The sequence below is a fragment of the Staurois parvus genome, unplaced genomic scaffold (assembly GCF_062004578.1).
Source record: "Staurois parvus isolate SC_StPar_1 unplaced genomic scaffold, SC_StPar_1.0 ptg000572l, whole genome shotgun sequence".
In the NCBI taxonomy this organism is placed as follows: Eukaryota; Metazoa; Chordata; class Amphibia; order Anura; family Ranidae; genus Staurois; species Staurois parvus.
Window position 1 is genome coordinate 7131419 of NW_028318368.1, and position 16319 is coordinate 7147737.

The 16319-nt window shown below is 38.3% G+C and overlaps 1 protein-coding gene across 4 annotated transcripts in view; it reads right to left on the bottom strand.

Annotated features, from left to right (window-relative positions):
* Positions 1-16319, bottom strand: part of ALPK1 (alpha kinase 1) — a 159509-nt gene that overhangs the window by 13440 nt on the left and 129750 nt on the right. For all 4 annotated transcript variants that reach the window (XM_089691850.1, XM_089691852.1, XM_089691851.1 and 1 more), the window contains exons 11-13: positions 12280-14827; positions 4469-4616; positions 401-563 (exon numbers count right to left, since the gene is read on the bottom strand). In XM_089691850.1, coding sequence (XP_089547976.1) covers positions 401-563; positions 4469-4616; positions 12280-14827 — 2859 coding nt within the window. The remainder of the gene's footprint in view (positions 1-400; positions 564-4468; positions 4617-12279; positions 14828-16319) is intronic.

Below are 16319 nucleotides of genomic sequence, written 5' to 3' on the forward strand. Positions count from 1 at the left end.
AGGTTTAGTTCTACTTTAATTTGCAGTTTTTGAAAAAATTTAAACTCTCATATGTGACCTTATACTAATGGCAGGAAAGTAATGGGCTGCTCTGAGATAAACATATAGACAGAGGTTTCACTATTTGAATCACCTCCTTCAATACACCTTCTAAACCGCTTAATTTTCTATCTTGGCTATAAAGACTGGAACTTCAACATAACTTTCAGACTAAAGGATTCCCAGCAGCTCCAAAAATCCAAGAACCAACATAATTTGCCATCCTCATGGACATAGTCACTACTTCAAATGGTGAGCTAGATGCATGCAAACACAGGTGGATTCAATGAGTTCTCTTTTTCATTTTATATTGAACCTGATTTGTACAAATATTGCATGCGTCCCTTCAAAAGCTTCTTACCAACAGAACAGAAGAAGGGATGTAGAATATCTGAGTGGGAATGTTCTGCTCATAGAGTCTTTTGTTGAATTCTGTGACATAATACTGAGCAGTCATCTGACGCTCAACATCGTTGAAGTGGTACAGCAGCTCCTTGCGCGTCTTATAAGCCTTCCCAACATACCTACAAAAGACACACATAAAGATCTTTTTTTAACTATACAGTAATTTTTTGTCTTGTTTTGCATTCTCTGGAAGTGAAAAACACCCTCAGCAAACTACTGGATCAGGCTTTCTGGCCATACGTGCTATTTGTATCAACTAGTACAGTTGTGTTCAAAATAATAGCAGTGTGTTGAAAAAAGTTAATAAAGCTCAAAATCCTTCTAATAGCTTTTATTTCCATACACACAAATACACATTCTATTCCAAATCAAAAAATGAAGAAAAATATATCAAATTTGTGTTGTTCCTCTAAAAAAATTTAAGAAAAGTGAATATTAGACTTCAAAAAAATAGCAGTGTTTGTATTCTTCTTTACAAATCAAACATTCACTATATAAACTGAAAAATGTTTGAAGATTTTGCTTTCCTTTGAATCACTTATTGAATATTTAGTTGTATAAGCACTGTTTCTGAGAACTGCTGTACATCTGTGTTGCATGGAGTCAACCAACTTCTGGCACCTGTGAACAGGTATTCCAGCCCAGGATGATTGGACTACATTCCACAGTTCTTCTCTATTTCTTGGTTTTGCCTCAGAAACTGCAGTTTTGTATTCAAACTGATCCATGATCCCTGGTATGCGATAAATAGGCCCAACACCGTAGTATGAGAAACATCCCCATATCATGATGCTTGCGCAACCATGCTTCACTGTCTTCACAGTGTACTGTGGCTTGAATTCAGTGTTTGGGGGTCGTCTGACAAACTGTCTCCGGCCACTAGACCCAAAAAGAACAATCTTACTTTCATCAGTCCACAAAATGTTGCGCCATTTCTCTTTAGGCCAGTCAATGTGCTCTTTGTCAAATTGTAACTTCTTCAGCACATGTCTTTTTTTCAACAGTGGGACTTTGCGGGGGCTTCTTGAAGATAGCTTGGCTTCAAATAGGTGTCTTCTAATTGTAACAGTACTCACAGGTAACTTTAGACCTTCTTTGATCTTCCTGGAGCTGATTGTTGGCTGAGTCCTTGCCATTTTGGCTATTCTTCTATCCATTCAAATGGTAGTTTTTCGCTTTCTTCCACGTCTTTCAGGTTTTGGTTGCCATTTTAAAGCATTTGCGATCATTTTAGCTGAGCAGCCTATCATTTTCTGCACTTCTTTATATGTTTTCCCCTCTCCAATCAACTTTTTAATCAAGCTTTGCTGTTCTTCTGAACAATGTCTGGAACGACCCATTTTCCTCAGAATTTCAGAGAGAAATGCACTGTAACCAGCATGTACAACATTTGCTGCCTTCCTTAGTTAGTGATGTCTGACTGCTATTATGTTGCACACAATTGTATATATATATATACAGTTGTGTTCAAAATAATAGCAGTCAGACATCACTAACCTGATTAATCACTGTTTTTGGTAGAAATTATATTTCTACATGGCAAATAATTTACTAGCAGGTGTAGTAGAGTAATAGAAATCCAACAGACCCAACAGTCATGACATGCATGCTGCTGATTCTGTGTAATTGAAAAGGGCATGCTCAAAATAATAGCAGTGTGGAGTTCTATTAGTGAGGTCATTCATTCTTTGAAAAGCAGGTGGCAATTATTGCCCTTATTTAAGGAAGGAGAGGGGAAAACATATAAAGAAGTGCAGAAAATGATAGGCTGCTCAGCTGCTCTGCTAAAATGTTTGCAAATGCTTTAAAATGGCAACCAAAACCTGAAAGACGTGGAAGAAAGCAAAAAAACTACCATTCGAATGGATAGAAGAATAGACAAAATGGCAAGGACTCAGCCAACAATCAGCTCCAGGAAGATCAAAGAAGGTGTAAAGTTACCTATGAGTACTGTTACAATTAGAAGACGCCTATTTGAAGCCAAGCTATCTTCAAGAAGCCCCCGCAAAGTCCCACTGTTGAAAAAAAGACATGCTGAAGAGGTTACAGTTTGCCAAAGAGCACATTGACTGGCCTAAAGAGAAATGGCAGAACATTTTGTGGACTGATGAAAGTAAGACTGTTCTTTTTGGGTCTAGTGGCCGGAGACAGTTTGTCAGACGACCCCCAAACACTGAATTCAAGCCACAGTACACTGTGAAGACAGTGAAGCATGGTTGCGCAAGCATCATGATATAGGGATGTTTCTCATACTACGGTGTTGGGCCTATTTATCGCATACCAGGGATCATGGATCAGTTTGAATACATCAGAATACTTGAAGAGGTCATGCTGCCTTATGCTGAAGAGGAAATGCCCTTGAAATGGGTGTCCCAACAAGACAACGACCCCAAACACACCAGTAAACGTGCAACATCTTGGTTCCAGACCAACAAGATTGACGTTATGGAGTGGCCAGCCCAATCCCCGGTTCTTAATCCAATAGAAAACTTGTGGGGTGACATCAAAAATGCAGTTTCTGAGGCAAAACCAAGAAATAGAGAAGAACTGTGGAATGTAGTCCAATCATTCTGGGCTGGAATACCTGTTCACAGGTGCCAGAAGTTGGTTGACTCCATGCAACACAGATGTACGGCAGTTCTCAGAAACAGTGCTTATACAACTAAATATTCATTAAGTGATTCAAAGGAAAGCAAAATCTTCAAACATTTTTCAGTTTATATAGTGAATGTTTGAGTTTGTAAAGAAGAATACAAACACTGCTATTTTTTTGAACAGTCTAATATTCACTTTTCTTCAATTGTTTTAGAGGAACAACACAAATTTGATATATTTTCTTCATGTTTTAATTTGGAATAGAATGTGTAGTGTTCCCAATGCATTTGTGTGTATGGAAATAAGAGCTATTAGAAGGATTTTAAGCTTTATTCACTTTTTTCAACACACTGCTATTATTTTGAACACAACTATATATATATATATATATATATATATATATATATATATATTATGTTGTGCATATTTTTTTCAAGTAGGATGAAAACTGGTTGTGAGGAAACTGCTGATATGCAGGCAGGTAGAATATGCACACATCTAGATATTAGTAAAAGTTTCTTGGCTTGAATAACAGACTGAGGTAGTTCATCAGTTACTAAAAGGAAACTCAAGTAGGCAGAATGAGCAAGCTTTCACAGTATCTCTGCATGGGAATGCAAAATGTTTGCCACTTCATTATACACTGTGCAAAATCCCTCTCCAAAAGCTACCCACACATTACTACCACCCAATGAGGCCCTCTTCAACAGCCTCTTATCTATAGAACGTGTGAATGACTGCTGGCTGTCTGCTCTAATACTAGCAGCATCTGCTAGCACTACATTTCTTCTTCCCTTTTATGGATTAAACCTAAAATCTTAGCTGAGAGGATCCTCCAGTGGTCTCCATGACAAAGTGGAACCTCACATTTGCTGCAAGTAAAACAAGGTAAATTGAACAATTTGTTCATGGTATATGGTACATTCATACCTATAATTTATATGAATGGAAAATGTAATAAAAGAGATATGTTCTAATAAAAACATATTTTATTCAGGCAAAAGAGATATGTTCTACTAAAATCATAATTTATTCAGTTGCCACATTTGTTATTGCTACCAGATCTCGCATATATAAGTCCAGAACTAGGTCATAACTATAAGAACCCATAAAAATCATTATCCGAGGAGATTCTATTTGGCTTAGTCAATAAAACAACAGTAGTACCCATAACACACATGCAAACCAATAGGAATTCATCTTTTACTGGTCTGACTTCAGTAAAGAGAATTTGAATTGATTGCTGTGTGTTAGTGTACTGTTCACAATGTACTATTTATTGAATTAGCCCGAATGTGTCATTTGTGTAGTGCATATTAAAATATGAAAACTAAAGCCTTGCTGGCTGCAAGGGCTAACTTCAACTACACTAACTGTTCAGTTTATATAAACCAAAGACAATGATATATATGTGTACATGTATAAATACCTTCCAAGAGTCTCATCCTGGTGTAGAAAAGAGATCCAGAAAGCCTTTCTCTGTTTTCCTTCTTTTTTAGGATCTTTTCCAAAGTGCACAAGAGTTTCCTGGGCTGTCCACAGCTCAAATTTCTTTGAGAATTTCAAGAGCAAAGCATCTGTATACAGTAACCAATCAGGGTGTTAATTGTATAATATGTAAAATTAGGCCTGATGAGTATAGGTATGAGCAGGGCCTGGCCACATTTTGACCAGTGTATGGCAGTCCCAACTCTACTGAAGTAGATCATTTGATTAACTTGTTTGTATAAACGGTGGATTCTGTCTGCCCCCTGGCTGAATGCAAAAAAAAAACTAATAATGTATGGCCAGCTTTACAGTGATCCCTCATACTTAATCCTTATATTGCTACACATACACAGCTAGATGTTATCCAACCTAAAAGTTACTTATGAGTTTTGGGGAAAACCTAAAGTGGTAAATAACCCACTTGTTTCTCTTTTCTACCCGAAGCCCTAGATCTGGTACAGCATCAGGGCTAGGGCTATACTTCCTCTGCTATAGTCTCCATATTGTAAAATACACACATAAAAAAAATCAATAATCTTAAAGAGTATAGAGTGCCTGTTCCAAAAGGAATATCCCTTCCACACTCATACAGATACACCAGGGCCAGTTTGGCTGGAAGCAAAGTGTGTCTATGGGAAAACCACAGCTTTAGGAGAAAACCCATACAAGCAATTGCAGTTTGACAAACCTAGTGCAATGAATTCACTAATGAAATTCCTAGGATAAAAAAAGAAGCAAGTGGGTGATTTAACCTGCTAACATCTACCTGACATTACACAATTTGTTTGGGGTGGACCTTTTCTTTGTTCTTTATTTAAAATCCACTGGCCAATGCATCTCTAGTCACAATACAGTATACATGGTGTATGCTATTATGTAGCCCTAACACAGGTACATGGGAAAAAAAGTCTATACAGTTTTCATATCGTGACATAACAGACATACCAATTGCCACTGTTTTTTGCCTCTCCAGTTACCACGTTCTTCCTTTTCAAATAAACATGTTTATATGATGTATGCGTTGCACACTGCTGCCTCAATAAAAATTGTTTAAAAAATATAAAGCATTGGAGTGGATTATTTTAGATCATAACACCAGATTCTATGATGTAGCAGCAGCATGGTTTTTATGTTTAATTCCAGGTCCTTTTACTTGCATTGACAGTCCAATTTTTAAAACAACTGAGTGCTGCAACATTTTCAGAAAGAAGCTTAAGACCCCAGTTGCTCCTCCTTTAATCACTGCAACATAAAGAATCAGAAGAGTTGGGGCAGAAAGGAAACGTCCCTTATATTCCTTACTCAGCTTGTTAATTGAACACTGTAAAACTACCAGCAAATCTAAAAGGAAAGCCCACCCATCTGTGATAAACCTATTATTGTTAGCATCTGAAAGGCTAAGTTACCTACTAGCTTCTAATTTCTCCTCCTACCCCTACAGCCAGGTATCGCCTATAGTTTTCAGATCTGTCCATGCTTGATTGATGTCTTAAGCTGGCTATAGATGGGTAGAATTCTGAACAAACATTTTAGGGCAAAGAAGGTTCTAAGAAAGTTCATTCATTTTTCTAATCATTAGTGGGGTAAAATCAAAATTTGTTTTCGACTGCAGTGACGAGAACATTTGAAGGCGCAGGATGGAAATTTGTTTCATGAAGAAAAAAAAAATTTCTAATAGTATATGTGGTTTTTGTTAAGTAACATCCATTCATTCTAAAATCAAAGTTAAAAGCAAACTAAATCTTTTGAATGACATTGAAAATATTCTGAGAGAAACATTTCCCAAGAATTTTCATTCGAAAGTCTATCCATCTATGTCCAGCTTTACTCTTCTGGCTATGACTACTCTATTTCAGGGGGGTCCAAAACCTTCTTCACTATTGTCCATAATAATAAAAAAAATTAAAACTCAGCAAAAAAGGCAATTCTTTGCAACTGCCAATACAGACATACTGTATAGACCTGGGTACTTAAGAACAGAGATCCAATCACTATAGTTCCTGAATGACTACATTAGTTTCATGAGTTCCTGAATAACCCAGTAAAGTGAATAAAGTGAATATAAAACCAAACTATTTCGTTTTGGATAAGGAAGGGTTAACACCCATCAGTTTTTTGTTGCCCTCACTGTTCCACTGAGGAGGTTTCACTTCCTGTCCCATAGACATAACAGAAATGGGGGAGAGGCAATCTCTACAAAGTGAGAGAAATCACCTTTCAGTTGTTATCATGTGTCCCTATTTAAAAACATCCACTCCATCACAAGGGGAGATTTCCTAAAACTGGAGTACTTAAAATCTGGTGCAGCTGTACATGGCAGCCAATCTGCTTCTAACTTCAGCTTGTTCAATTAAGCTTTGGCAATAAAACTGGAAGCTGATTGATTTCTATACAGAGTTGCACCAGATTTTGCACTCTCCAGCTTTAGTAAATAACCACCAGTGTTGAGCTTCCCTTTAATCCCAATGACAGTGGTCAGTTAGAGAGGGTGAAACTCCCCAGTGGGGATGCACACAGCATTAAAAACCTGACAGTTTCCAGTCCTTCTCAACTCTATCCAACTCACTGACAACTCATGGGGCCCCCGGGCAAAAGGGGATCATGGGGCCCCTGTGTCCTTGCCAAAATTCAAAAAAGCCTATGAAAAAGGTACCAGGGGCATCTCATAGGGCCCCCTACTGACCCCGGGCCCTCGGGCAGTGCCCGAGTTTCCAAATGGTCAGTCCACCCCTGTTAGGGACTGATGTGAACGTACAATATATATATGTAAAGTACTGTGTAAATTGACAGTACTATATAAGTACCTGTAATAAATAAAAGTGTAATAAAATAAAAATGTGAACATGCAAACATTGTAAACAGTTGTTATATGATTCTGTGTGTGCAGTGCCCGAGTTTCCAAATGGTCAGTCCGCCCCTGATCCAGATCTAAAAAAATGGCCTTAGATACACTTTTTCTAACAAAATTATTTAACTGTTAATCAGTTTGGCCAGACAGACACTTCTGGTTGGGTCATAAAGAACTTCAATTTTGACATTCATTTTTACAATGAGCTGTGGACAATGAACAATAATAAATGAGGAAAAATATTAGTATAATGATTTTTTCTAGTGCACGTGTAACTATAACAGTTTTATTTATGTTTCCAACCCCTGTTTTTCAGATGTATTTGTTGTATCTGCTATATTTAAATATATTTTCTAATGTATGTAATGCAGTAGAGATTACATCTTCCTATCCCAGTTACTAGATTTAGACTATGTCTGATGCCTTTCATGATTTTTTATTCGGTGCCTTGATTGGACTATATGATATAGCTGTCACTTTTTTTTTGTCAAATAAATAGATAAACATACACATCCTGGAGACAGGGGTCTCCTTGCTATAGCAGTACCTAGCATTGCATATATGACATTTATAACACTGATCCTGGCTTCAAGTACTACAAAACATCAGTGATATATTTCTACCCAGGGGTCTGACAGTGTGAAATCTCTCTTTTCAGCGTTTCTTCAAACAATACTGAAAGCAGCTGTTACTTATTAAATTGTGACTAAGATATAAATGGGACTTTTTACCATTTTGTCAGAAGAACTAAGGATCAGATTATCACAAATTCAAGTAGAGAATAGTACTGTTCTTTGTTGGTCAAAAACCATTGTGCCTTATGGAAAGCGGAACAAAAGTATATACAAAAAAGTATCTAAATATTTGTCTTGGTGGAAAGTTCCAGAAGAAGTCCATTAAATCTATACCATCAATAGTTGGATTCAGTAGTCACCATAATGATCAGTATAATAGAGTAAGGCAGTACAAACTATGATCATTAAGTGAAATAACTCATATCACCTTCACCTTTCCTTTGCTCATCTGCCATTCTGTTTAGCTACCAGGGGCAAAAATATACTAAGTGCTTACTTCCCTTCTCTTCCATGTGATAGTACTGGTGGATTGGTGGTTAGCCAAGCACTTTCACATGGGGACAGGGACACAGTCCTCAGACCTGTAACTAAAGCAAGATGGAGCTTATACATGTTTTTTTTTCCTCACTCCTCATGGCTCAAAGGAGCAGCAGTGGAGCAAAGAAAAAATGAGTGTTGTTGCAGAAGGAAAAGCCGTTGATTTGCCCCACATGAGCAAAGTATAGAATTGCTTTAAAGCAGGGGTGTCCTACCCATCTTTTCCTGAACCACACTGGAAGAAGAGGAATTGTCTTGGGCCACACATAAAATACACTAACAATAAGGATAGCTGATGAGTATAAAAAGTCAGGTAGATCATAAGTTAATGATCACTAATACAGATAATGTACCTATCTGAGTAATAAAACTTCTTTTTCTATAATATTTTTATTAAAAAATAAAAGAGGGCAACATAAAACTAGTGCGTTATTTTATACTGTTTTTGATAAACTAACACATCAATATATCTGGTTCGAATGGATGTAGGAGCAATTCTCAATGAATTCTCAAGGTACTCATCATATATTTTGGTTCTAAGTTTGCCTTTTGTGTGCTCTATCCTTTAAAATAGTTGCTCACAAATATAAGTGCTGCCGAAAATTGATGACATGAATAAGGTGGGATTGTGAAAAGTGGGATTTTTTCTTTGGGAAGATAAAACTTATAAAATACCAGTAATGATACACTGTAAAAATTTTCTTTGGCCACGTGTTTTTTAAGTGTAAATGCCTTTTTGAAAAAACAAATCCTCCCCAAAAATCCCCATTTTACAATTTTGTGTTGGGCCACCTTCATAGCCATCTTGGGCTGCATGCGACCCATGGGCCACAGGTTGAACACCCCTCCTTTAAAGGATAGATCCACATTTCTTACCAGTTTCACTAAACTCACTCTGCACAACCCCCAATGCCTAGCTGCATACTTACCTTAGTTACAGAGCTGTGACCTCCAAAGACTTGAATGGGGCTGTATGCTTGCTTTTCCAGTCTAAGGCTCCATTCAAGTCAATGGTCACCCAGCGTTCAAGCGCAGCCAGTAGGAAAAGGATTTTCCTATGACACACCAGAGCAGCACTAGGGAAGGCTGCATTTCTGCAACTAAGGTAAGTAAGTAGTTGGCTGGGGGGAAGCTGTCCAAGTTTCAATATTTTGCAATAGTTGTTAGAAAGGTACCTCTGTCCTTGAAATATATACTATAACAGACTGTTATACATATGTACATAACTTTTTTTTTTTTTAATGATCTATAACTTTGTTGTATTATGTATAATTTCTGATATATTGTGAATGATATTCACAGGTAATATGACATACAGTAACTGGAAGGCAAAACAGGCAAGTTTCCCTCAATATTATCATCAAAAGTTTTAAAAGAGGCTTCACTACTTCAGATATAACTAATATGGCCAGCAATCCCTAACAGGTGAAATGTAAAAAGATAGAGTGGATGTAGCTAGACAGAGGGTCAGAATGCCCATTACACTTTAATATCCAGCTTCTTGACCTAAACATAGACAGCCATGTATTTAACAGATTTTGCAATGCATGCATTTGTTCAGATCGAAATGTTCAAGCTGAACTTTTTCACTATTGGATGAACAGCATAAACTTAATCACAAATATTAACCATGGCAGCCATCAGGGCAATAAAGGCATTTCTTCTTTATGGGACCTAAGTATATATCTGTTAGTACCTATGAAGTAAGTAAGGTTGTTATCAGCCAGACTAGATAAGTGGCACATATCTGCTGCAAAGACACAGGAATGTTTTTAGGCAGGAAATAAAAAGTGTCTCTTAGGGCTCTTTTACATGGCCATCACACCATGATGGATCACTATTAGGAGAGACAGGCAGTAAGGAGGCACTGCGTCACCTTCTCACTGCCAGTTTTAACCCTTAAAACCTGAACCACCGTGCTACAACTGCGTGCATTGCATGTGGTTGCAGGGTGGATGCAGAACGACCTCATTCAGTTGAACGGGTTGCATTCAGCAGAAAAGAAGGAATAATATTGGTCGCACAGTGCTGCATAGCATTGCAGTTGTGGCATGTAAAACCCCATCGTCCATTGTCTTTGCAATTTTAAGCAAAAGCGTCTGTAAAAACGTGCCAACCGTGTTTTTTTAATGCCACCAACGGCAAATGTAAACAAAGTCGAACTGACAGCTTATTAGGTAATCTGACCTTTAGGTCAATAGAAAGATGCTTAAGCATTTCTTAAACTCGCACAGAAAGGTTTAAAGTATACCTAAGGTCAAAACATTTTTTATGTAGTTTTGGATAGAGTAAGGAATGGTTAAAACACTTATCAGATATTTTGTGCCCTATTCGGTATATTTCATTTTCTTCATGTCATAGCAAAAAAACCAAGACGCTAGAAGCAATCAACACCAAACCAATAGCCCATTGGGAGATTCCCCCCTATCTTCCTGTTTGGGTGACAACTGTAAACTTTTGGATTAGCCTTCACTTGCTGTGCTGCTAGTTATGAACTTAATTGCATACTTACATTGGTCCAGCTTACACCAATGTAAATATTCTTATCTCATACTTGAGGTACTAGTTAGTGTTATGCGCCTGAGGGGGTCAATCACTTGCCATTGAGTGGATGAGGCATTTTCTGATTGGAGAAGTTGGGATTGTATTCAGTGAAAAACATACATGGCGTTTTTTGAATAGTGATATTTCCAAACAACCCCCTGTGGTCAATGTGCAGTGGGGAAGCCACATGTCACAAGACCCTAAAGATCTCAGCAATCACTGTAGTATTACTGACTACTACGATGCATATTGATTTCCAGCTTTTACAGCAAGTCCCCAAGTATGAGATATGCATGATTACATTGGTCCAAGCTAAATGTGCAATTAAGGTCATACTTGGAATTCAGCTTTAATTAAAGTAACCAATAAAAAACATACCAGAAGTTTCAACACTTCCATACCCTATCCAAACATAAGAAAAATGTTTTTGACTTCAAAATAGTTCATTCTTTTAGGAATTTGTACCAGAAATACTTAGTGAAGTTTAATAAAAAAAGATCTACAAGTATGTACAAACATTACACAGTTGAATCCACAGAGCTTCTAAGAACAAAAACTCTTACAATAAAATGTAGCTATTTATTGAAGCCTAAGATATCAAGTACTAAGAAGCTATGTGATTTTTGATGGCAACCCTCAGGTTAACAAACATAATTATTAAACACAGATGTATTAACCTTTCCCTGTTTTAAGGGGATATCTATCAGCAACAGTTTTTTTTCATAGCAAACAAAAATAGATTATATGTATATTAGGCCCAATTGGTAGTTGATAGCTAGTTTACAGGATCAAGTACAACATTGTGATCCTGGGGTTGATTTACTAAAACCGGAGAACACAAAATCCTGTGCAGCTCTGCACAGAAACCAATCAGCTTCCATTTTTTTTGTCAAAGCTGTACTGAACAAGCTGAAGTTAGAAGCTGCTTGGCTACCATGCACAACTGCACCAGATTTCGCACTCTCCAGTTTTAGTAAATCAACCCCACTGTGTACAACATTTTGAAATCACAAGCAGTTTTCTAAATTGTAGATTTGACAGGGCATCAAGTAGATGTAATTTGCTCGCTGAAGAAATATACAACTGATTTAATAAATAATAATCTATTAACAGAAAGATTATCATATGGGGTCAATCAGATGTGCTACAGTAAGGAGTGTTTGCACTTTTCTAATTTTTCAGTTCTATAGAAAAGATATTGCTATCAAAATATAAAATAGGAAAAAAACAAAAAATAAATATACTTACTGTAAGTTTTTTGAACATGCTTGAAGTTAAAAACTCCTGTATGTTCCAACCTCTTGAGCAGCCATTCATGACTTACACCGGATAGGAGTCTTTCATAATCAGTGACATCTAAGGAACGGGCCTGGAGAATCTGCTCTTTATGTTGTGCTTGCAGGACAACAAAAGAGCTTACACTTGAATTTAAAGATGAATGTGACTCAGAAAGACTACCTGAAAATGGACTAACTTTGCACCAAGAACCAGAGTCATGGCTGCTACTGAAGCTGATATTGGCCACATCCTCTTTCGCATGGCATTGCTTTACAAAACTAGATTCAGGCTTGCCCTTTCCAGAAGAGGTGAGTGAATTGTTTAGACTGTTTTGCTGACTTAAAGGTGTTTTGTCAGCTGAACTTTCTACAGACCACTGACGGCTAAGGAACTGCATTTCCAAATTGTCTTCTGTAGCTAACGCCTTGCCTTCAGAAGAGGAGGCTGAGGATTTGTGGGTAAAGGCAGGCTGACCTGAAGGCAACAAATCAGTATTTTGCACATCAATAGATACTTCCTCTGTAGCAATATTTGTTTCATCATCTAAGTCAATTCCAAAAATTAACCTATGTTCTGCAACATGACCTGATACCTCTGTTGAATCTTTTATTTTCCCTTTTAAGTCAGTTTCAAATAGTAACCTCTGTCTACCATCAGCATCTAATGATACTGCATGAGCAGGTTCATGAATTCCAAATGATGTATCATCTGTAGTATCCTTTGTTTCACCTTTTATATCAATTTCACATAGCAAAACTTGTCTTAATTTATCAACTGAATGACTAGCATGAATTTTCATAGAAGAGTGCATTCCACTGGGTAAATCATCTGTAGTATCTTGAGCTTCACTTTTTTGGTCAATGCCAGGGTGAATCCCTGCCTTTTCAATAATACTTGATGGACCAGGAGATACTGTCATAGCCTTTTGTATTACAGGTGGTGGATTATACATAGGATCCTCTGTTTCACCTTCCAAGTCAATTCCTGAATTTATCCATGACCTTATATTATCACCTGATTGATTTGGAGGTAAAATTATACTATTTTGATTTCCATTGGGCACATCATCTGTAGTATCTTGTGTTTCACCTTCCAGGTCAATTCTAGAATAAATATTTGGCCCAGTAAAAACACTCGAAGGACTTGGAAGTACCATCATAGTCTGTTGTATTCCACAGGGTGCATCATCTGTAGTATCTTGTGTTTCACCTTTCAAATCAATTCCAGAATAAATATTTGGCCCCATAATAACACTTGATGGACCTGGAGGTACCATCATATACTTTTGTATTCCAGAAGGTGCATCATCTGCAGTATCTTGTGTTTCACCTTTTAGATCAATTCCAAAATAGGCACTTGGCCCTGAAGTACCTCCTGCATTTACCCCATCAGACGTAAACATTTGTTGCTTCTCTGTGACATTTGTTAGTTTGTTGGTTTGAGCACCAACAGAAAGGTCAACAAACTCAAAAGATCCATCATCTGAATATGTACTAGACCTTTCAGCAGAGGATTTTCTACAGCCATGAAACCCAGTTGTTTCATTGCCTACTGCATGATTCGGGGGATCAGTGACATGATCTTGAAGGGAAAGACCCTGCAAATGTATGTAAGCACCAGACTTTTTTTCATCAAGAACATTATTGGAAGTAGAGGATGAACTGAGACTCACAACGTGATCACCCTTATTATTACAAACATTAGGCTCCTTTTCATTCTGCTCTGGTATGCATTCCCAGCTAAAAGAAGAATTTGACAAACTGGAGCCCTGACTACCACTATGTGAGTTACTTAATCGTTGCCTTCTTTCTTCATCAAAAGAGTGACTTATGGCATCAGAATGTACAAGTTTTCTTCTTCTTACTGATTGGTCACTTTGTTGATCACTAGCTGTTTGGCTTGGGGAGCTGTCTATGGTACTGATGGTGTCAGTAGTCTTCAAGGCAGTTATACAAGCTCCTGATTTCATTCCATCCTCTTCTGTGGTGTTGTTTCTGCAAGCAACATCAAACACTTTGCACACTGAAATATGATGTTGAGAATACATATCCAACAGTATTTGGAAGCTCACCTTTCCAATGACAATATTCTTTTTAATGCTGTCTCTGTAACTGTCAGGTACAAAAGACTGATCATCGGAATTTGAAAACAGTTGCACTTTTAAATGTTCTTTAATAGCTGTTACAAGACACATGACATCATTGGCCAAGACTCCTTTGTCATGTTTGTCTGATGACATATTATATATTGCCAGTTTTTCCATGGCATCTTTGCAAAGTTGATTCACAATTTCATTTTGCCCAGCTTCACTATTAAGCCACTTGTGCACATTTGTAAGACAAAATGCTGACTTGATAAAGCTGTGAAGCTCCTGCTTACTTGTCACGTGGTCTCCTCTTTTTTTGGTGAGGAGACCAATCTCAAAAGACTCTTTGGCCTCCAAGAGATAGTAAGATTTTTGCTCCACTGGACACTCTTTGGACAAACTGTAGGATAGCAAGCATGCACCACGGATATTCTAAGTAAATAAAAAAAGACAATAAAATATGATTAAAAAAGCTGCAGATAATCAGTATCTTGACTTTAGAGCACTATGCCATTTGTCAGGAATCAAATAACAATTGGTTTGATTTTCAACAATATTATCAGGATATGTAAGACAAAAAAACACTTCCCCTCTGTTATGGAGATGTGAATAGGAGTCATAGGGTAGTCCTAGGGTAGCAACTCTTGCCTACTGTACACTTATACCCCCTTCCTGCCTGGGCCAATTTTCAGCTTTCAGCACTGTCGCACTTTGAATGACAATTGCGCGGTCATGCAACACTGTACCCATATGAAATTTGTATCATTTTTTTCACACAAATAGAGCTTTCTTTTGATGGCATTTACTTGCCACTGGGTGTTTTATTTTTTGTGCTATAAACATAAAAATGTAAAAATTAAAAAAAAAAAAAAATTCTATTTATATTATAAAATTTTGCAAACAGGTAATTTTTCCCCTTCACTGATGTGCGTTGATGAGGCTTCACTGATAGCCAGCACTGATGGGCACTGATGGGCACTGGTAGGCGGCACTGATAGGTGGCACTGATGACGTGCCACGGCTAGGCAGTACTGATGAGCACTGATAGGCGGCACTGATATGCAACAATGATGGGCACTGATAGGCGGCACTGATGGCCAGCACTGATGGGTGGCACTGACTGATGGCACTGCTGGGCATTGACTGGCGGCACTGCTGGGAACTAATGGGTGGCACTGCTGGTCAGCACTGATGGGTGGCACTGCTGGGCACAGGTTGGTGCCACTGCTGGGCGGCACTGCTGGGCACAGGTGGGCGGCACTGCTGGGCACTGATCATCAGGGCACTGATGATTGGTGCCGATCCATCCTCTAACAATTGCCCGTTATCGGCAGTACTTCCTCAGGCTGTGACAGCATGAGGAAAGTGCAGCCAATAACCGGCAACTGCATTTACCAGTGGTCTACTGTGTCATTGGACATGGCTGATCACTTGGTAAAAGGCCGCTGTGATTGGCTTTTTACCACATTACTTGATCAGCTGTGTCCGTAGGACACAGCGATCACGGAGATCGCCGGGTGCACACCCCCAAGGGCGCACGGGAGGGCGCGTTGTGGGAGGACGTCATATGATGCCTTCCCAGAACTGGCCGGCCACGGTGAAGCCGTCATTCAGCTATCTGCGGTCGGCAAGTAGTTAAACACGATAAAAAACAACGCATGTCTCTCGGGCTTGGAACTCCTCATCAGGAACTTGTGTATGGTAGTTAGTATCTCAGTGGTATCTAATTAGTAATAAAGGGAGGTGGAAAATAGCAAGACAAAGAAAAAAAGGGGGGAGGGAAAATAGTATGAGGGCAGGGGAGAGAGGGTATAGGAAAAGAGGGCTGTACAAGATTCCTCACAGTGGGCACGCCAAATCGACACTGTCCAGAAGGGACAATTATCTAGTCAAAATAAGATGACATGGTCTGGTAGTCTGGTGA